General features: G+C 40.1%; 1 protein-coding gene across 1 annotated transcript in view; it reads right to left on the bottom strand.

Annotated features, from left to right (window-relative positions):
- Window positions 1-230: 230 nt before the first annotated feature.
- Window positions 231-21,666, bottom strand: part of camkk1a (calcium/calmodulin-dependent protein kinase kinase 1, alpha a) — a 67,721-nt gene continuing 46,285 nt past the window's right edge. The window contains exons 10-17 of the mRNA XM_029447507.1: window positions 21,429-21,628; window positions 19,674-19,727; window positions 19,320-19,393; window positions 17,755-17,842; window positions 7,256-7,384; window positions 5,350-5,453; window positions 1,980-2,027; window positions 231-1,210 (exon numbers count right to left, since the gene is read on the bottom strand). Of these exons, the coding sequence (XP_029303367.1) occupies window positions 1,138-1,210; window positions 1,980-2,027; window positions 5,350-5,453; window positions 7,256-7,384; window positions 17,755-17,842; window positions 19,320-19,393; window positions 19,674-19,727; window positions 21,429-21,628 (770 nt within the window). The 3' untranslated portion in view covers window positions 231-1,137. The remainder of the gene's footprint in view (window positions 1,211-1,979; window positions 2,028-5,349; window positions 5,454-7,255; window positions 7,385-17,754; window positions 17,843-19,319; window positions 19,394-19,673; window positions 19,728-21,428; window positions 21,629-21,666) is intronic.

Below are 21,666 nucleotides of genomic sequence, written 5' to 3'. Positions count from 1 at the left end.
TTATTTATGCCTTCAAATCAGCTCTGCTTCCAGGAATGTTGTATAATAATACATTCTTATTTGTAAGGGAAATGATTTAAGGTTTAAACAATCGGAGTAGTTAGTCCTATTTTTCAGTCTGTTCACACTCGCCATTCAACAACATGCACTTCCAAATGCTCCAATTTCTGCAGAATGACTTCACATTGGACCAAATAGTACAGTAGGATATGAAAATAAAGAGACTGGCGTTGGAGACAATATTTAAACAAGAGTTGGAGAAGAGGAGGGGGGAATTAACTTCTAAAAGAAATAATTACACAAAAGTCACTTTTAATGTATTCGAACACAGCAAAGTCCCTGCCCTTTCTGAGTGATCGCCTTAGACAGCTGACTTCATTTCTGTCCTATCAGAGAAGTTCAACAAGTCGGACCTATGAAGGCAGCACAGGAAGTACTATTACCGAGCTCCAAAGAAAAAGCTCCTGATGGCACAGATAGAAAATAGAGCTGTGAGACGATAACGTTGATGAACCTCAGGACATCTATGTACAACATTAACATGACTGATCATTGATCAGAAATAAAAAAGCCCAGTAGTAGTTCACTGAAGAGACATTATAATGTCATTTACATGCTGAAGTCTGTGATGATTATTCTCTTCGTCAGGCCGGCAATAGACAGTCTGATGATGAGGTCTCACTATTCATCCATGCAGACGGGAAAATAAAGATTTGACAGTTTTCTCTCCCACATTACAGTGTAATGCCAGCTGACAAACATGTTTGTGTCTTTCTTCTGCAACAATAATTTCAACTCTCAATGATCCAGAAATTCCAGAGTTCCTCGTGTCGGTTCACTGATGCTAGTCTCAACAGTAAGTGGTTGATCAGTTCAGACAAGCAACATTGTAGATCACACTTACTGCGCGGAGACTCGACGTTGGAGAAGGGAAAAGAGCAAATTGGGGTGAGAAAGGATACTCTGAGGCTAACGAGAAGCAAAATCTATAAGCAGGGCCGAGCATACGAGATGTAAACCTTCAGTCTATCCAGTGTGTACAATGAAAGTGTGTAGTGTAGGGTGAGCACACAGTGGTTCAAGGAGGGATGTAAAGAGGATGGAGTTCAAGACTGCTGACAGGAGCGTCATTAAGACTCAAGAGGAGGGCTCGTCTTCATGCAGGTCCTCCAGCTCTCCTTCTCTGGGTCCATCTCCTGTGCTGCCCTTTCTGAGAGGAAATAACGGGAAAGAGAGAGTTAATATGAGCAGTTCTACAAAACCAATTGATTAGACTAATAAAAGGGATAGTTCGGTTTGAAGTGGGGTTGTACGAGGTACTTATCAGTGTATTGTCTACAGTAGATGGCATTCAGCACGCCCCCAGTTTGGAAGACAGAATTACCAGTGCAGATGCTAAGCAATATACTGCTGTACATATTTTAGCCACCCAAATTTTTTTTGTCAGTTTAAGGGTACGCCATATGTGAATATTCACATTCTAACATAGCGAACAATTAAAGTGATATCAATTTTTTTAGGTGCCTAAAATATGTTTTGCAGCCGCCCCCGTCCCCAGCAGTGCTTAGCTTCAGTGCTGGTACTCATGTCTGTTTCTCCAAACTGGAGGCGTGCCGACCGTCATCTACAGTAGATAATACTCTGACTGTGGATAATTACTTCATACAACCCCACTTCAAAGCATCTGAACTACAACTTTAGGATTGTGCTTTATCTTCCCAAATGCAGTAAAACCAAAAGAAGACTTTTTCCAATTGTTACATGATGAATATTAAAGACACAATGTAACACAGCATACAAGAGAGCAGCAGGGAGATGAGAAAACTCTCTGGGATGACAGCTGGGGAAGGGTAAGGCGGCTCCATCACTTCCCACAGTGGGGATAAGGGAGAGGAGGAGACTAAGATGATGATGATGGGCGTAGAGGCTGGTAGATGTTAGACAGACAGCGTGCCAGACTGTATTGCACAAAGCGTTACCTGAGTGAGGGGTGAAGTTTTAAAGTGGGCCGGAAGGGCCACGAGTCCCTGCAGCAAAGTGGGAGAAAAGATGGAAAAGTCACAGGTGAGAGGGCAAAGGTCACCTCAGGGGTCAAAGGCATGGTCGCTGTTGGAGATGACCTCCCCCCAACACACTTCACCTGCTCAAACTGAAGGTGCTTTGTGGAGCTTCAGTATTAGTGCCCAGTCAATTGATCAACTTACAGTTTAATTATCAATGACCATTTCAAAAGGTTTTTCCATTTTCTCATTATTATTATTATTATTATTATTTTTCTTCTCTAAGAAGGGCTCTCCACCAATTTTACGAATCAAATTCAGCTTACTCCTCATGGGGAACATGTGAGAACAGTTTTATGACTTCTTCTGTGGCTCTGAAGGAGCTTTTTCAAGTCTGAGAAAATAACCCTGGTGATGTCAGAATGATGTCATCAGTTTGGGACTTTGAAAATACAAATCTTTGACAGAAAGTCTGCATTACAAACTGTGGAACAGTAGTCATGCTTCTTTCCAGACCACTCTGAACACATTTTCCACCACCTACTACACCACTCAAAGTCAGAGGTTATACTTGTAAACTGGCGGAAAATCCATTTACCCCAAATTCATGAAAAGCAATCGTCTGGTGTCTCACAACAATGAAAGCGCATATTGTAAACCCATCAACTAAAAGGCAACATAACGTTGCCTGAATTTAATTAGAGTAATACACACTATCATACAGTCGAACCTGTTCTGCATGTGAATTGATAACCGTCAGATACGTCTCAAATGTTATGAGGTAGCTGGTTACGGTGAACAATCTCTGAAAGGTATCATCAAAAGTTCTTCAGGAAAACGTTAAAAATGCCAAAGAAATGTGGAGGCTGCACTGATAACAGTTCAATTGTGTGAACACTTGTCTCTGTCAGCCATGTTTTTTGTTTGGTGTGGTGTAACTGGAACGTTTGGAAGTTGGAAGTTGGAAGTTTCAACAGGGAAAATTCCAAACTTAGTTGTCTGGAACGCAGTTTTAGAAAATCATGTGCATTAGATGCGACGAAAGTCGATCTTTAGATGCTGTCGAGTTGCATTATGGGAAATGTAGGATTCAGTGTTTTTGAAAATCGACTCACACAAGGGACGAAAAGCCAGGATATCTTGGCCACTACTGTTCGGATTTTGACTATTCTTTTAAATGTGTCTCTTTGTGATCCCTCAATATTATGGAACTACAATACTAAATCACCGGAGCGATCCCTTAATTGATAACGGGAATACTAATTATCTGCATTTGCAGTGATTCTCACAAGTAAGATCACATTACCCATAAATCCTTCTGCTTTCTGTCACAAAAAGGATACGACAGTACTTGCGCCATCCCCTATGACAGGATGGGATGGGCAACTTTGAGGATAGGGAGGGCCACAAAAAGTGTGTCCTCACTGCCAGAGGGCCACTTTGCACCCCCCCCTCGCGGAGCTCCGACAGATTGATTTCTGGAAATTGACTCGCGGGCCGCCAGTTGACCATCCCTGCCCTATAACATCACTCTGTTTTCTATTTTACTTAACTTTAAAGCAAATGACAGTATTGTGTTAATCAGCCTCTTTCACTATTAGACCTTCACTTCTTCCACCTGCCATTCAGAGTGGAGAAACTCTTTAGGCTCTCCGAGGCTGACCATGTTGTTGTTTATTGTCCTATATGAGAACATTAATAATATTAATTAGTAATAATGAAGTGTCCTGGGAAGTGAAACATATAATAAAATGCTACACAGAAGCCACAGGGTTGTTGTTTATGGTCACCTTTTTATAGTCTTCATTCAGACTAGTGGAAAGAAAACATCCAAAATATACATTAAGTTTATTTCACTTAACGTTGTCTATTTGTGTCTGTAAATTTCTCCTAAATTCACCAAAAGTTAGTATTAGACAATGCACCATTTGCCGATTCAAACATTTAAGAAAACATGTAATACAAAAAGGATGAATGAAAGTAATCAACGTGGGAAGTTGCATGGTGATATATATTAGTTATAAATGTTGTGTCAGGCAAAATGTATTATTATCATATTAGTTTAATTCCTATCTATATTCTGAAGGTTTATACAGAAGGGTTTGTATATATTTTTCACAGTATTTCCTGATTCATGGAGTGATTCTAAGATATATCCAAAAATCCCTCTTTATAAAAAAAAGAGTTTTTAACCTGACTTTATCCAATGTTGAGATCTCTGTTCTGGAAAGGTATGCACATGAGCACATATCCAATAAGAGAATCCCTCATATTTAAGCATACATTATCAGAAACCTTGTACTACAAAAAATAATTGTCTTACTGTACTATGAGCTAAACCTTTAGGTTCAGGGCTTCACACTACTGTGAGCTTTAGATGTACAAAGCCTTGGTTTCTCTATTCTCCAGCAGTGGGCAGTATTGTTTCAAACTCCCTGCACGTCCTCTGAAAGCACCTACACATCAGATGGCAGCTCTCTGACTGCCTGGAGTGTAACAGGGGAAACCTCAGCTTAGTTAGAGGAGAAATCATCAAATACAACCCTCACAATGGGCGATTAGAGTCTCTTCCACATTCAGCGCTATAATGGCCCATCTTCGTGACCAAGTCTGCTGGACACATAACACAGATTACTGAGCCAAGGGCACCCGCAGTCCAGCGGGGAACAGCTATAGATGCTCCAATCTGCCCCTGGCTGTATTATACATGTTGGAATTGCACAACGAGATAAGAAAATTTGCCATTTCCCCTGTGATGTGGTCAATCCATGAAACAGAAAATCCAAGGTCAGCCTGAGGCGCTCATAGATCGATATTATCATCTGACACTCTGAATCCTTCGACCCTTTAAAGCGTTAAGCAACAAACAAAAAACACACGCGGCATACAATGAAAGAATGAATCATGGTGCTATGGCAACCCAAAGCAGCAGCTGCTGCTGCAGGAGTGGATGAGAGTCAACCTGATACACAAGACAGAAGAGACGGGTGTAAAGTACCGATCTATGTCAGCTAATCTCTGCAATAACAATGAGCCTGTGTGCTTTTTGTTTTTAGCTTTCTAGATGAGATATGCAGGTATGCAGCGACAGTTCACCCTATAATCAAAAACACATATCTTCTTCTTACCCGTAGAGCTATTTATCAATCTAGATTGTTTTGGTGTGCCGAGTGTTAGAGATATCCAACACTCACAACTCACACCAAAACAATTGAGATTGGAAAATAGCACTACAGGTAAGAGGGAAAATATGTATTTTTTGGATTTTGGGGCATCAACTGTTCCTTTAAGTGTTCAAAGGGGATCCGGGCGTGTAGGACTGTCAGGCAGCTGGACTGTGCGTGCTTACATGAGCAGGCTGCCAGGTGCAGACATGGACCTCTCCTCTCTCCTGCTCGGACACTCGAAGGGGTTACTGAAGGAGCGCTTCCTCAGCATGGCTCTCACCAAAATCTGAAACAATTCCAAACACAGGATGCTTACAAATACGTGCAAAAGCTCACTTTGTTTTGAACCTGTGGTGCTAGTCTGTACAGAGAATATAGCAGATGGATTGCACACAGGGGTTGAAGGAGGAGATTAACGTTTATTTTTTTTAGGATCCTATTAGCACACACAGTCAAGGACACTTAGACACACTATAGCCACATAAACACAAACTAAACAGCTCATCTTCTTGATGAACAATCAAGTACGGAAGAGAAACTAAATTGTGACACCTTTAAAAAACTGTTTTTGAACAATATGCACCAGAAATGAATTCCTCCTGACCGTGGCTCTGCACACTGTATCAATCTGGTTTTCACTTCAGGTAGCATGAACCTTCTTTCTGTTGCACATCTTATTTAATATTTGTAATGAAGTCATTCTTGAGAACATGAGAAGTTGTTTTTGTGCCATAAACTGCATGAATCTCAAAAATACCGCAAGAAGGAAACCTGGTTAGCTCAGAGTGCTTATAGCTATTTGCACATATCTGGTCAGATCCCTGGATTTTATTAAGGTGCTGAGGAATTTACACAGAACCTGTTGCACTTGTTTCAAAGTAAGACAGCTCATTCTGTTACTGAGTTATAATAAAAAGTATAACAGTTTATAAGGATATTTGATCAATGCTTTGTTGATTTTTTTGACATGCTATTAGAGTTTCAGTGTGGGACTGTGTGGCAGCTGATAGACGTTACAGACTGATGGCTTTGGATGAAAAAATCATAAAGTTCTGTTACGTTTATAATGTATCGGAAAAAAACAAATACATGTGCAGAGTCTTTTTTCATGATCCTGTAAAGCTGATAGATAATACTTTTTAAATCCTGTATTGACAGTATTGATAGTTAGTTATTGCGTTTCTTTTTTTGCGTAACAAATGTAACATATTCATGGACGATTATGAGACAATGCAACAGGCCCCCTCTCCTACATGACACACAGACTTTACAGTTGTTGAGCTTCTCTTTGTGGTCATTTTGTGTCTCTCTGTAGTTGTTTTGACTCACTTTGTTAATTTTTTTAATCTTTTGTAGTTATGTTTTGTCTGTGGTTGTTTTGCCCCTTTAGTTGTAGTTTTGTGTCTCTTTGTAGTTGATTTGGTCGTTTTGCATCTCTTCGTGGTCAGTATGTATATCTTTATCTTCTAGTGACATGTTGTAGGTGAAGACTTTGCATGTTTCTTTATTTCTAAATACTTAAATGTCCATATACAAGCTATCATTCTGGTTGTGAGAATGTTCTACCCCAGCTTCCTCATTAGTTTGTAAATGGGTAACATGTCTATAGTGTGCTACAGATCCAAAGATCATTAATCATTTCATATATGCCCTTTATGAGGCGCTGCTATGCTGTGAAACTATGTGAGCTTTAGAGCATTTATGGAGCCAGATAGTGAAGTATGTGGTTTACCTGATTGATATGGTTTATGTGAATGAAATAGTTTGAACCTTTTGTTCAGTAAAAATAGGTGGACAACCCAAAGAAAAGCTTAGAAAGTACAGGAATATACTGTTCAAACTGGTTCAAGGTGCATTTTCTTTTATTTCAGAATTGAATATGTTAAGAGTCAGTCTTGTCCTTATGAACACGGCTGCCTTCTGAAATGTAAAATCAATATGTTGCTGTATGTTTTCACAATTAGGGTTAATAGAGGACGACAGTTTTTAGGCAGCAGCTACTCTTAGAGCTTCAACTCTCTTGGAAAAGGAAATGTATCAATTTGACACAAAGTGCTTGGTGGATGGAGGAGACTCAGGGTTCCTTACCACTGCAGAGAGGCTGGGGACAAACTTGACTGAGTTCTGGATATCCTCCTCTGTCACCTCCACCACAGAGCAGTGCTCCTCCTCCAGAGGCAAGTGGTCAGTGCCTCCCTGGGTCACCCACTGGTCCATCTAGACACACACACACACACACACACACACACACAACGACATGTCATAATATACTGTATCTATGATCCACAGTCGGTAAGGTTCAGCAACTACATCCTTACAGGAAGTCTGGCTGTCAATGTTCACCTGTGTGCTTTGTTCCATGTTTAATTTTATTAATGATTAAGCCCTGCACATCATGTATATTTAACATCATTATTGAGCATTTTCTAAAGCGAAGCATACTGTTTGGATTCATGCATGAGCATTTTCTACCAGCCAGCCATTTGTTTTGATTAATGTTGTTATTATGCCACGAAAACCCAACTGCAAAGACTTAAAAGTCGTTTGAGACGGATAATCCATCACAGTGAGCAACCAGTCTGATGTTATTTTTTGTCAAACTTTTATATAAAATAAAAACATAAATAAAAAGAACAGTTTTCAGTAAAGTATCAGGATTTTAGTGGAAAACAATCCATTGCTGGTTTGGGTCTCTGATGTATGGGATCTGCAGACATCAGAGTGCATTCATGTGCAAGTGGGGAAGATTCAAGACTTCCAAAGATGACTACAACAATCAACACAATCAATCATCAACCATTAACATTAAAATGATGTTACTTATAATTCAGGAAGTTTACTTTTCTTCAACATCCCACTCAATCATTCCCAGAATCCAAAAACATGCAAGATCTGCCACTGTTTCAAATCACTGAGCATCAATATCATCAATAAAGAACTAAATGACATAATGTATAAACGCAGGATACTGATTTTAATGAGTTACTTAACTAAAGCAACCTGAAACTTTTCTTTATTTTTGTACCCTGACTTTAATTAAAAATCTAAAGTATGTAAGAGGCTTTGAGAAATTAGACCGTGATAATGTAAGTAAATACACAGCTGTGAGCTATATTTTGCGATTTTTGTCACGTAAGAGATGTGAGCGTGTGCGTTTGTGTGTGTGTGTGTGTGTGTGTGTGTGTACAAGGTTATGAATCATGCCTAATTATCTCTTTTTCCATAAACACAAACAGAGTCTCTGAACATGACTCACTGACATGTGTTAGAGTGGGGAATGACATCTGCCCTTGGCTGGTCTTGAACCTCCCCCTTTATTACTGACTCAGTTTGACCAGAGTCCTCCATAGGAACAAAAAGGTTTCATCATGCTGTGCAGCAACACAGCATGATGAGCCCCAATGAGCCCTAATGCATGTACCACAGTGAGGTCAGAGTCTCCTGAACTGGAGAGAAAGTCACAGTCATGTTGTTTCTGAACATGAACAATGGCATCCTCGTTATGATCGTGCTCAAGGTAACTGCACGTCATCCTGAACAACAGGGGACTCTCCCCGGGCTCTCATTCACAACTGCTTTGTTCTCTGTGTTACCTTGATCTCAGGGATGGTGATCCTGTTGTCTGGGTTCTTGTCCAGCATCCGCAAGATCAAAGTCCGCAGCTCTTCACTGATATTTGGTCTGCACGAAACACAGAATAATGATAACAATTGAACATTTGGAGATGAATGAAATGAAATTGGAGATTTGTGATCACTAAAAACAAACTGTCTTCTTGCAACCCCTTATCTCAGTTGCGTATGCTTATGCGAGTTGTGAGCAATTAGCACCCCCACCAGATAGAAAGTATACACAACTTGTGATGTTCTCCCCTGTGTGAGAATGCTTGTAATTTACCATCACTCTGTGTATGCTCGACTGAGCACTGGAATAAATGAAAGTGATGACAATGATGACGCAAAGACTATTTTGTTGTCCATGTTTTTGTTAAATGCCAAACTCCTAAAACGTAATGCAGTTGTTGATGGAGAACATAATTGGCTTTTTAAGTAACTTTTTATAGCAGCAATTCTCATCCGGGGCTGCTTGTACCCCAGGAGGTACTTCTGCAATAGCCAGGAGATACGAGGGAAGATTATCTCAACTCCTGTGAATAAAATAGAAATTTTCCCTGCTCAGGACTTAATGAACTACTGTAAGTAAAGTCAATGCTCTAAAACAGTGAGATCAAACCTGTGATATTAACAATAACACCATGTTTATGAAGATGCACGTTCAATGACACTGATAAAGTCTAATTAGAACGAATGATAGGAATAGAGGTCATTAGTGTCTCAGGAAAACACGTTTACGTGAGCTTAGCCATTAATCACAATGTGCACCTTCAGTATAATGGCCCAACTAGTGCTGATGACGAGGTGCTGCTCACTGTCACTGTTGGCACAGTTTGGAGATGATTCCATTAGGTGATGCGAGGATTTGAGAAGAGGGTGATGATGTTTAATGAACAAGCTTTCCCCACAATCACGGAGTCTCTTAAGCCCACATACACTTGCCACACATAGCTCCTCCACATGTTCTGTGTCTATACTTCAGTTCCTGCTCTCAGTCCATCACCACTGAGAGCCTCTTCCTGGGTTCATATCTCTCGTCAGCATCATTCACTCTTTTCAGACTTTTTATGTTAACCTTTTAGGCAAAGTGAAGATAGAGGAAGCACAGTGGCTAGTCTGTGTCCAGGCCACTGATGCCCCCTTTTGCTCTTTCAACACTTGTTTACACATGCAGGTGGCATTGCTCTCCCTGAGGTTTCTTCCATTGTTTCCCCCTTTAATTATGGGGTTTCTTTTAGGAAGTTTTTCCTTGTGCGATGCGAGGGTCTAAGGACAGAGGGTGTCGTAACCTGTACAGTCTGTAAAGCACACTGAGACAAATGTATCATTTGTGATATTGGGCTATACAAATAAATTTGATTTGATTTGATTTGATTTACTTTGTGCTGGCACTGGCTGCTGGGCCAAGCTATTCATATTTTTGCAGGTGCAATTTGTAATTGAGGAAAAAAACAGAAATGCAGATGAGAAGATAGATGAAAAATCGCCGCTGTCTCTTTTAATAAAGTGGAGGAGAGGGAAGGACGCAGGAGATGGACTTACGTTTCTGGGAAATCCACAAGCTTGGTCCGTATCTTATTGTGCAAAGCCAATATGTACTCATCAATAAAGGGGCACTGCAGGTGGAGCAGAGGAGAGAAAAACAGTGAAGGTACAGTGAATTACTACGGTGTGCCAGAGAAAATCTGTAACCCTTAAGACAACGAAGGCAAGTAACAGAAGTAATAAGCTTCTAGCATTCATTAAAATAAATGATGCCACTAGCCGGCTGTTGTATCAAACTTTCACAAATAAATGGTGATAGTGGTGTCCCTATTGGGTGCTGTTAACAAGCATTGGAATCCTTTACTGCCACCATTTCCGGACAAAATGAAAGACTAGAAATGTGCACTTACCTTCCCGAAGAGGAAACAGTAGAGAGTAACTCCCATGGCCCACACATCCAGCGCCTTTAAGAAAGAGCCAGTCGTGACATTAAATGTGTCATAATCGCAATCAGACATGAAAAAGACACATTTAGAAAACACTCTGCAGCAACCCAAACACCTACTTTCACAAACAAACCCGGTGACCTAAATCCACGCAGACTGCCTACGGTGATTTATGGGACATTTTAAGGTTATTTTTTGGGGGGACGTCTACTGGTAGATACCTTGGAGATGGATGTGTGTGATCAGTTTACACAGGCACTGCAGCGATTCATCTCTGTCCTCTCTCTCCCTGGACGAATAGCTCTCCTAGGAATCCATTTATATTACTTGATAGATATAAAATGATAAAACTAGCCCTCTGAGCCCACATAATCTATATAGCAATGCCACAGACATTTGTTATCGGTACTGCTGCATGACTCGCATGTTCTAATGGTTTGATGAGTGTCAGTTATTAAATATTCCACTGCTGATTTACAAAATCCCAAATGCTGGTGTATAATAGAGACAAAAGCTCTCTGGAGCATGTCCTGAACAAATCCAAATCAGGCAGACGACAAGAATAATCAGAGAACAAGGGGCCATCATCCAACTGCATTCATTTCTTCCGGCACTTGAACGGCTCTGACATCCTTTCTGTCTGCAATCAAATATTCTATTTTAGCCCCTCTTTTGTGAACATGCAAGGTCCCTCCTTGGGCAAATCCATCAGTGTGCCATTTGTGATTACCACTGAAGGAAGCACACTCGGTACTGTACCCGTAATGCTGGATAAGAATAGCATGTCAGTGTTGAGACCTGGGACTGGAATGGGACGGTTCTGGTAGGGCAGCACAATAACCCAATATTAATCTTGATCAAAAAGATTTACCATGATATTGATGTTTAAAATGTGTGCTTTGATCATAGAAAGCTACGCAGCATTTTTAATCAAGCCCTTCCTGAACTACCAGGGGGTGATTGAGACATTTTGGCTTCACTTTTGTGGAGCTGTCATGCTGCTGCGAGCACACCCTGCATTGTGTGATGGCATATTTATTTTTAGTTAGCATATATTTTGGGTAAAATTATTTTTTTTACATTTTGCATTGGAGAGTCACTGACCAACAGAAGAACCGTATTTTAAGTCCTATTTTTATGCAAAGATTCGTTAATTAGCAGGAATTTAGCACACCATGAAAATGAAAGCGGTGCTCTGTTCATTTAATTTTGGTAAACACAATGCATTTATATTTTGCTTCTAGGTGATACCCTGCAAATAAGGGTTATAATAAGGGTCTTATTTTGATGCAAAGATTTCTGTGAATTCAATGAAGAGGCATGAGGAAATCAATCCGATCGTTGTGGAAGAGTACCAAGTTATCCCCGACAAACAACACGGATCAATGACTGTGAAAGTAGAAACAGTAAAATGACGTGAAACATTCACAAATCAATAGCAGGTCTGTAAAATGGATTATTCAATTTCTTGACTCTCGTAATGGTGCCGCAGTCAGCTGTATTACTGGCTTCCTTGTATCAGCTGACACACACAGGGGAAAAGACTGACGATGAACATTTGCTCCTTGCATTAGGTCTGGAAACTCATCTCGGTTTAATGATTGTCATTCTCAAATCATAAGGTTCAGACTTGGAACGATACCTGCATCCGCTGTAATCACAGGAGTTCAACCTCAGGCACGCTTACTGAATGAATGTATGAATGCACCGTTAACTCACTTTTCCACTGAAGCTCTTCCGCGCGTCTGAAAGGGTCTCTGGTGCCATGAATGCAGGAGTGCCAGCAGTGCTCGACAGTAGTGCATCGTTGCCCTCAAACTGATTGCTGACCCCAAAATCTGCTATCTTCACATGGCCATCATCCCCTAGTAGCAAGTTAGATGGCTTGATGTCCCGGTGGACAATCTTCTGGTAGTGCACTGAAGACACAAGGAAGTACGTTGTCAGGTTTTTGGACCCTTCCTCAGGTGATGCTATAAAACAACATTTTGTCCTGAGGCTGGCACTGGAGAAGAGCTAACGGAGAAGACGAAGGTTTATGTGGGGCAGTGTGGTCAGATTTTTAGATTTCATGTCCACCACAACAAAAGCAGACAGAAACTAAGCCTCGTGTTTTTGAGATACCTCGTCATGAAGCGAGATGGCGCTCAACAGAAACACCATTAAGGAATCATGCTGTGGGGAATATGAATACATGTTTCATTCTGGCCATCAGTTGTAAAGAAACCACGATCCATCTACTGTCCACATATTTAAGATGTTCAACAAATGCACTACAAAATGTTTTAGTTTTATTCATACTTAAACATGAATCATATATAAAATAATGCAGAAAGGTGCATGTTATTATTTTTGGATTAAAGAGTACATTTTCTCCGGCAAAAGTCACGATTATAGCAGTTAACAAGAATGGTATAAATACTGTGAACCTAAGTCAATCTAAGACTGAAAGTGAAGTACATGTCTAAGCCTCAACACTTAGCAGCCATCTGGAGCTAAGCCCTTGGACACTTCACTGATTTGATAAGTGTTGCCTTTTTAAACCTCGTCACATTCATACATATGAAATGGTATGACACGAAAGGCTCAGACAATCATATATGTTACACAATTAATTACTATGATCCCATAGTTTGTCTACACAATTTTGGTTTAGAAATCCATCCTTATTGTAAGACTACAATACACTCCAATCCACAGGTTGTATTTTTCAAGAGGGTCAGCAATAAAAGCCAATTGGTAGGAGAATATATGTTTTTATCTCAACTACGACCTGTGACTCATGAGGTGTAAGCACTGAAAAACATTTGGTATGAAAATACCAAATGTGTATGTTGCTTTTACATACACAAAAAATATGAATGGCATGTAGTTGTCTCTTTGAGTCAACCGCAGCATTGATCCCTAATCGTTTGGCTCAGAGTGAAATGGATTTAGCAAATGAGGAGACAGCTTTCATTGAACAGAGGCTCGATACGGCTGACGTGGACCGCACAAATCTGCAGCCAGACCCTCAGGAGCATGGGGAATAAAGAGGTTAAGAGCACTTTGTTCTTTTAGATACAAAAAGGAAAATGCCACCATGTCATTACTTTTTAGTAGTGAGAGATCACACTGTTGGAAAGACAGAGTTGAGTAGCATAATGGAATAATGAAGGAATATCCTTTCTTTTTTTTTATGGCCACTCAAAACCGAGAATTCATTTCTAAAATTAATACTTTAGTTTCACTGAAACGCTTCACAGATATGTTTCAAAGACTCAAACACAGAGCCTTGTTCTGCGTGAGATACTTACGGTACTCTATGCCCAGGATGACGTCTCTGAAGAATAACCTCGCCTGCTCCTCTGACAAAGGATTGTCTGAGGGCACCTCCATCACTGGACTAAACATCCACACAGGCAGTGTACAAAACAAACACACGGACAGACAGCGAGGCAGACACAGTCACAGGTTATGTGTCAGTTGTTTCATCATTACCACAGGAATTTCATTCTCAATATGAAGACATTCAAATACAGATATATATCTAAGTAAACACAAACATCATGATCAAACATCACTGATACTAAAAACATGTGATAAAGACAATTTCTGATCCAAAACCCAACAGCACCAAAAAACTATTTAGTATCTGTTTGGATGATTGTACAGGACATAAAGAAACTACTGTCTCACAATTTCTTTCAGGGCTTCCGTAGGAACCAGCAAATTATATTTGATTAATGAATGACATAATGATTGATCAATTTTCAAAAATAGTTGGCAGTATAGACTGAGTACTTGTTTCAGTACTATTTGCATTATAATTAAAGGTTAAAAGTCAAAACACATTTGATCTTATTCAGTACTTTGTCATGTCTGTATTAGCAGTAGCAGCAGTATTTGTCATCTCTGTACTCTAGTAGCAATACATGTTGTAGTGGCAAAAGTGTTCACAGTACTGATACTAGTAACACTACGGTAACGTTAGTGGTACAAATACAAGTACTGAAGTTAGAAGTGGTAGAACGAGTTGTAATAGTACAAGCAGTATTAGTAGCAGTAGATGTAGCAATAGAAGGGAGAAGCAGTAGCACTTTGAACTGCATCTCATGTATGAAAGAATAGGATATAGTTATTATCAGGTTAATATTTTTTGGATTAGAAGAAGCCTTATTAATAGCAGCTGTATTTTCTTTTTCATTTTGATTATTGAAACTTATCAGGGCATATATGGAGCAGCAGTTCAGTTCAAATGTTTCATGCCCAGGTAAATAACTACAGTAAATGAAACTGTATATATTATATATATAATATATATATTATACTATTATACACATATATATAATAATATATATACATACTATATATATATATATATATATATATATATATATATATATATATATATATATATATATATATATATATATATACATATACAGTATACATATATATTATATATATAATATATATATACATATACACATATAGATATACATATATATATATACACACATATATATATATATATATATTATATATATATATATATATATATATATATATATATTATAATATATATATATAATATATACACCTCTCTCTCTCTCTCTCCTCTCTCTCTCTCTATATATATATATATATAAGGTGATCTATGGGACATTTTAAGGTTATTTTTTGGGGGGACGTCTACTGGTAGATACCTTGGAGATGGATGTGTGTGATCAGTTTACACCGGACTGACAGCGATTCATCTCTGTCCTCTCTCTCCCTGGACGAATAGCTCTCTAGAATCCATTTATATACTTGAGAGATATAAAATGAAAAACTAGCCCTCTGAGCCCACATAATCTATATAGCAATGCCACAGACATTTGTTATCGGTACTGCTGCATGACTCGCACTGTTCTAATGGTTGATGAGTGTCAGTTATTAAATATTCCCACTGCTGATTTACAAAATCCCAAATGCGGTGTGTATATAGAGACAAAAGCTTTCTGAGCATGTCCTGAACAAATCAAATCAGGCAGACGACAAGAATAATCAGAGAACAAGGGCCACATCATCCAACTGCATTCATTTCTTCCGGCACTTGAACGGCTCTGACATCCTTTCTGTCTGCAATCAAATACTATTTTAGCCCCTCTGTTGTGACATGCAAGGTCCCTCCTTGGGCAAAATCCTCAGTGTGCCATTTGTGATTACCACGAAGGAAGCACACTCGGTACTGTACCCGTATGCTGGATAAGAATAGCATGTCAGTGTTGAAGACCTGGGACTGGAATGGGACGGTTCTGGTTAGGGGCAGCACAATAACCCAATATTAATCTTGATCAAAAAAGATTTACATGATATTGATGTTTAAAATGTGTGCTTTGATCATAGAAAGCTACGCAGCATTTTAATCAAAGCCCTTCATGAACTACCAGGGGGTGATTGAGAACATTTGGCTTCACTTTTGTGGAGCTGTCATGCTGCCTGCGAGCACAACCTGCATTGTGTGATGGCATATTTATTGTTTTTATTTTTGTTAGCAATGTTTTGGGTAAAAATTATTTTTTTTACATTTTGCATGGAGAGTCACTGACCAACAGAAGAAAGACCGTATTTTAAGTCCTATTTTTATGCAAAGATTCGTTAATTAGCAGGAATTTAGCACACCATAAATGAAGCGGTGCTTGTTCATTAATTTTGGTAAACACAATGCATTTATATTTGCTTCTAGGTGATACCCATGCAAATAAGGTGTATAAGGGTCTTATTTTGATGCAAAGATTTCTGTGATCAATGAAGAGGCATGAGGAAATCCTCCGATCGTTGTGGAAGAGTACCAAGTTAATCACGAAAACAACAAGGATCAATGACTGTGAAGAAGTGAAAGAAACAGTGTAAATGACGTGAAACATTCACAAATCAATAGCAGGTCTGTAAAATGGATTATTCAATTTCTGAATCTCGTAATGTGTCCGCGCAGTCAGCTGTATTACTGGCTTCCTTGTATCAGCTGACACACACAGGGGAAAAGACTGACGATGAACATTTGCTCCTTGCATTAGGTCATGGAAACTCATCTCGGTTTTTAAATGTATTGTCATTCTAAAATCAAAGGTTCAGACTTGGAACGATACCTGCATCCGCTGTAATCACAGGAGTCAACCTCAGGCACGTTACTGAATGAATGTAGAATGCAACGTTCACTCACTTTTCCACTGAAGCTCTTCCGCGCGTCTGAAAGGGTCTCTGGGTCCATATGAATGAGAGTGCCAGCCAGTGCTCGACAGTAGTAGTTGCATCGTTGCCCTCAAACTGATTTGCTGACCCCAAATCTGCTATCTTCACATGGCCATCATCCCCTAGTAGACAAGTTAGAGGCTTGATGTCCGGGTGGACAATCTTCTGGTAGTGCACTGAAGACACAAGGAAGTACGTTGTCAGGTTTTTGGACCCTTCCTCAGGTGATGCTCTATAAAACAACATTTGTCCTGAGGCTGGCACTGGAGAAGAGCAACGGAGAAGACGAAGGAGGTTTATGTGGGCCAGGTGGTCAGATTTTAGATTTCATGTCCACACAACAAAAGCAGACAGAAACTAAGCTCGTGTTTTTGAGATACCTCGTCATGAAGCGAGATGGCGCTAACAGAAACACCATAAGGAATCATGCGTGGGGAATATTGAAGACCTTTTCCATAAACACAAACAGAGTCTCTGAACATGACTCACTGACATGTGTTAGAGTGGGGAATGACATCTGCCCTTGGCTGGTCTTGAACCTCCCCCTTTATTACTGACTCAGTTTGACCAGAGTCCTCCATAGGAACAAAAAGGTTTCATCATGCTGTGCAGCAACACAGCATGATGAGCCCCAATGAGCCCTAATGCATGTACCACAGTGAGGTCAGAGTCTCCTGAACTGGAGAGAAAGTCACAGTCATGTTGTTTCTGAACATGAACAATGGCATCCTCGTTATGATCGTGCTCAAGGTAACTGCACGTCATCCTGAACAACAGGGGACTCTCCCCGGGCTCTCATTCACAACTGCTTTGTTCTCTGTGTTACCTTGATCTCAGGGATGGTGATCCTGTTGTCTGGGTTCTTGTCCAGCATCCGCAAGATCAAAGTCCGCAGCTCTTCACTGATATTTGGTCTGCACGAAACACAGAATAATGATAACAATTGAACATTTGGAGATGAATGAAATGAAATTGGAGATTTGTGATCACTAAAAACAAACTGTCTTCTTGCAACCCCTTATCTCAGTTGCGTATGCTTATGCGAGTTGTGAGCAATTAGCACCCCCACCAGATAGAAAGTATACACAAACTTGTGATGTTCTTCCCCTGTGTGAGAATGCTTGTAATTTACCATCACTCTGTGTATGCTCGACTGAGCACTGGAATAAATGAAAGTGATGACAATGATGACGCAAAGACTATTTTGTTGTCCATGTTTTTGTTAATGCCAAACTCCTAAAACGTAATGCAGTTGTTGATGGAGAACATAATTGGCTTTTTAAGTAACTTTTTATAGCAGCAATTCTCATCCGGGGCTGCTTGTACCCCAGGAGGTACTTCTGCAATAGCCAGGAGATACGAGGGAAGATTATCTCAACTCCTGTGAATAAAATAGAAATTTTCCCTGCTCAGGACTTAATGAACTACTGTAAGTAAAGTCAATGCTCTAAAACAGTGAGATCAAACCTGTGATATTAACAATAACACCATGTTTATGAAGATGCACGTTCAATGACACTGATAAAGTCTAATTAGAACGAATGATAGGAATAGAGGTCATTAGTGTCTCAGGAAAACACGTTTACGTGAGCTTAGCCATTAATCACAATGTGCACCTTCAGTATAATGGCCCAACTAGTGCTGATGACGAGGTGCTGCTCACTGTCACTGTTGGCACAGTTTGGAGATGATTCCATTAGGTGATGCGAGGATTTGAGAAGAGGGTGATGATGTTTAATGAACAAGCTTTCCCCCACAATCACGGAGTCTCTTAAGCCACATACACTTGCCACACATAGCTCCTCCACATGTTCTGTGTCTATACTTCAGTTCCTGCTCTCAGTCCATCACCACTGAGAGCCTCTTCCTGGGTTCATATCTCTCGTCAGCATCATTCACTCTTTTCAGACTTTTTATGTTAACCTTTTAGGCAAAGTGAAGATAGAGGAAGCACAGTGGCTAGTCTGTGTCCAGGCCACTGATGCCCCCTTTTGCTCTTTCAACACTTGTTTACACATGCAGGTGGCATTGCTCTCCCTGAGGTTTCTTCCATTGTTTCCCCCTTTAATTATGGGGTTTCTTTTAGGAAGTTTTTCCTTGTGCGATGCGAGGGTCTAAGGACAGAGGGTGTCGTAACCTGTACAGTCTGTAAAGCACACTGAGACAAATGTATCATTTGTGATATTGGGCTATACAAATAAATTTGATTTGATTTGATTTGATTTACTTTGTGCTGGCACTGGCTGCTGGGCCAAGCTATTCATATTTTTGCAGGTGCAATTTGTAATTGAGGAAAAAAAACAGAAATGCAGATGAGAAGATAGATGAAAAATCGCCGCTGTCTCTTTTAATAAAGTGGAGGAGAGGGAAGGACGCAGGAGATGGACTTACGTTTCTGGGAAATCCACAAGCTTGGTCCGTATCTTATTGTGCAAAGCCAATATGTACTCATCAATAAAGGGGCACTGCAGGTGGAGCAGAGGAGAGAAAAAACAGTGAAGGTACAGTGAATTACTACGGTGTGCCAGAGAAAATCTGTAACCCTTAAGACAACGAAGGCAAGTAACAGAAGTAATAAGCTTCTAGCATTCATTAAAATAAATGATGCCACTAGCCGGCTGTTGTATCAAACTTTCACAAATAAATGGTGATAGTGGTGTCCCTATTGGGTGCTGTTAACAAGCATTGGAATCCTTTACTGCCACCATTTCCGGACAAAATGAAAGACTAGAAATGTGCACTTACCTTCCCGAAGAGGAAACAGTAGAGAGTAACTCCCATGGCCCACACATCCAGCGCCTTTAAGAAAGAGCCAGTCGTGACATTAAATGTGTCATAATCGCAATCAGACATGAAAAAGACACATTTAGAAAACACTCTGCAGCAACCCAAACACCTACTTTCACAAACAAACCCGGTGACCTAAATCCACGCAGACTGCCTACGGTGATTTATGGGACATTTTAAGGTTATTTTTTGGGGGGACGTCTACTGGTAGATACCTTGGAGATGGATGTGTGTGATCAGTTTACACAGGCACTGCAGCGATTCATCTCTGTCCTCTCTCTCCCTGGACGAATAGCTCTCCTAGGAATCCATTTATATTACTTGATAGATATAAAATGATAAAACTAGCCCTCTGAGCCCACATAATCTATATAGCAATGCCACAGACATTTGTTATCGGTACTGCTGCATGACTCGCATGTTCTAATGGTTTGATGAGTGTCAGTTATTAAATATTCCACTGCTGATTTACAAAATCCCAAATGCTGGTGTATAATAGAGACAAAAGCTCTCTGGAGCATGTCCTGAACAAATCCAAATCAGGCAGACGACAAGAATAATCAGAGAACAAGGGGCCATCATCCAACTGCATTCATTTCTTCCGGCACTTGAACGGCTCTGACATCCTTTCTGTCTGCAATCAAATATTCTATTTTAGCCCCTCTTTTGTGAACATGCAAGGTCCCTCCTTGGGCAAATCCATCAGTGTGCCATTTGTGATTACCACTGAAGGAAGCACACTCGGTACTGTACCCGTAATGCTGGATAAGAATAGCATGTCAGTGTTGAGACCTGGGACTGGAATGGGACGGTTCTGGTAGGGCAGCACAATAACCCAATATTAATCTTGATCAAAAAGATTTACCATGATATTGATGTTTAAAATGTGTGCTTTGATCATAGAAAGCTACGCAGCATTTTTAATCAAGCCCTTCCTGAACTACCAGGGGGTGATTGAGACATTTTGGCTTCACTTTTGTGGAGCTGTCATGCTGCTGCGAGCACACCCTGCATTGTGTGATGGCATATTTATTTTTAGTTAGCATATATTTTGGGTAAAATTATTTTTTTTACATTTTGCATTGGAGAGTCACTGACCAACAGAAGAACCGTATTTTAAGTCCTATTTTTATGCAAAGATTCGTTAATTAGCAGGAATTTAGCACACCATGAAAATGAAAGCGGTGCTCTGTTCATTTAATTTTGGTAAACACAATGCATTTATATTTTGCTTCTAGGTGATACCCTGCAAATAAGGGTTATAATAAGGGTCTTATTTTGATGCAAAGATTTCTGTGAATTCAATGAAGAGGCATGAGGAAATCAATCCGATCGTTGTGGAAGAGTACCAAGTTATCCCCGACAAACAACACGGATCAATGACTGTGAAAGTAGAAACAGTAAAATGACGTGAAACATTCACAAATCAATAGCAGGTCTGTAAAATGGATTATTCAATTTCTTGACTCTCGTAATGGTGCCGCAGTCAGCTGTATTACTGGCTTCCTTGTATCAGCTGACACACACAGGGGAAAAGACTGACGATGAACATTTGCTCCTTGCATTAGGTCTGGAAACTCATCTCGGTTTAATGATTGTCATTCTCAAATCATAAGGTTCAGACTTGGAACGATACCTGCATCCGCTGTAATCACAGGAGTTCAACCTCAGGCACGCTTACTGAATGAATGTATGAATGCACCGTTAACTCACTTTTCCACTGAAGCTCTTCCGCGCGTCTGAAAGGGTCTCTGGTGCCATGAATGCAGGAGTGCCAGCAGTGCTCGACAGTAGTGCATCGTTGCCCTCAAACTGATTGCTGACCCCAAAATCTGCTATCTTCACATGGCCATCATCCCCTAGTAGCAAGTTAGATGGCTTGATGTCCCGGTGGACAATCTTCTGGTAGTGCACTGAAGACACAAGGAAGTACGTTGTCAGGTTTTTGGAC

Source organism: Cottoperca gobio, chromosome 14, assembly GCF_900634415.1.
Source record: "Cottoperca gobio chromosome 14, fCotGob3.1, whole genome shotgun sequence".
NCBI classification, from domain to species: Eukaryota; Metazoa; Chordata; class Actinopteri; order Perciformes; family Bovichtidae; genus Cottoperca; species Cottoperca gobio.
Note: the sequence above shows the minus strand (reverse complement) of the source record. Positions and strands in the feature narration are given on the sequence as shown.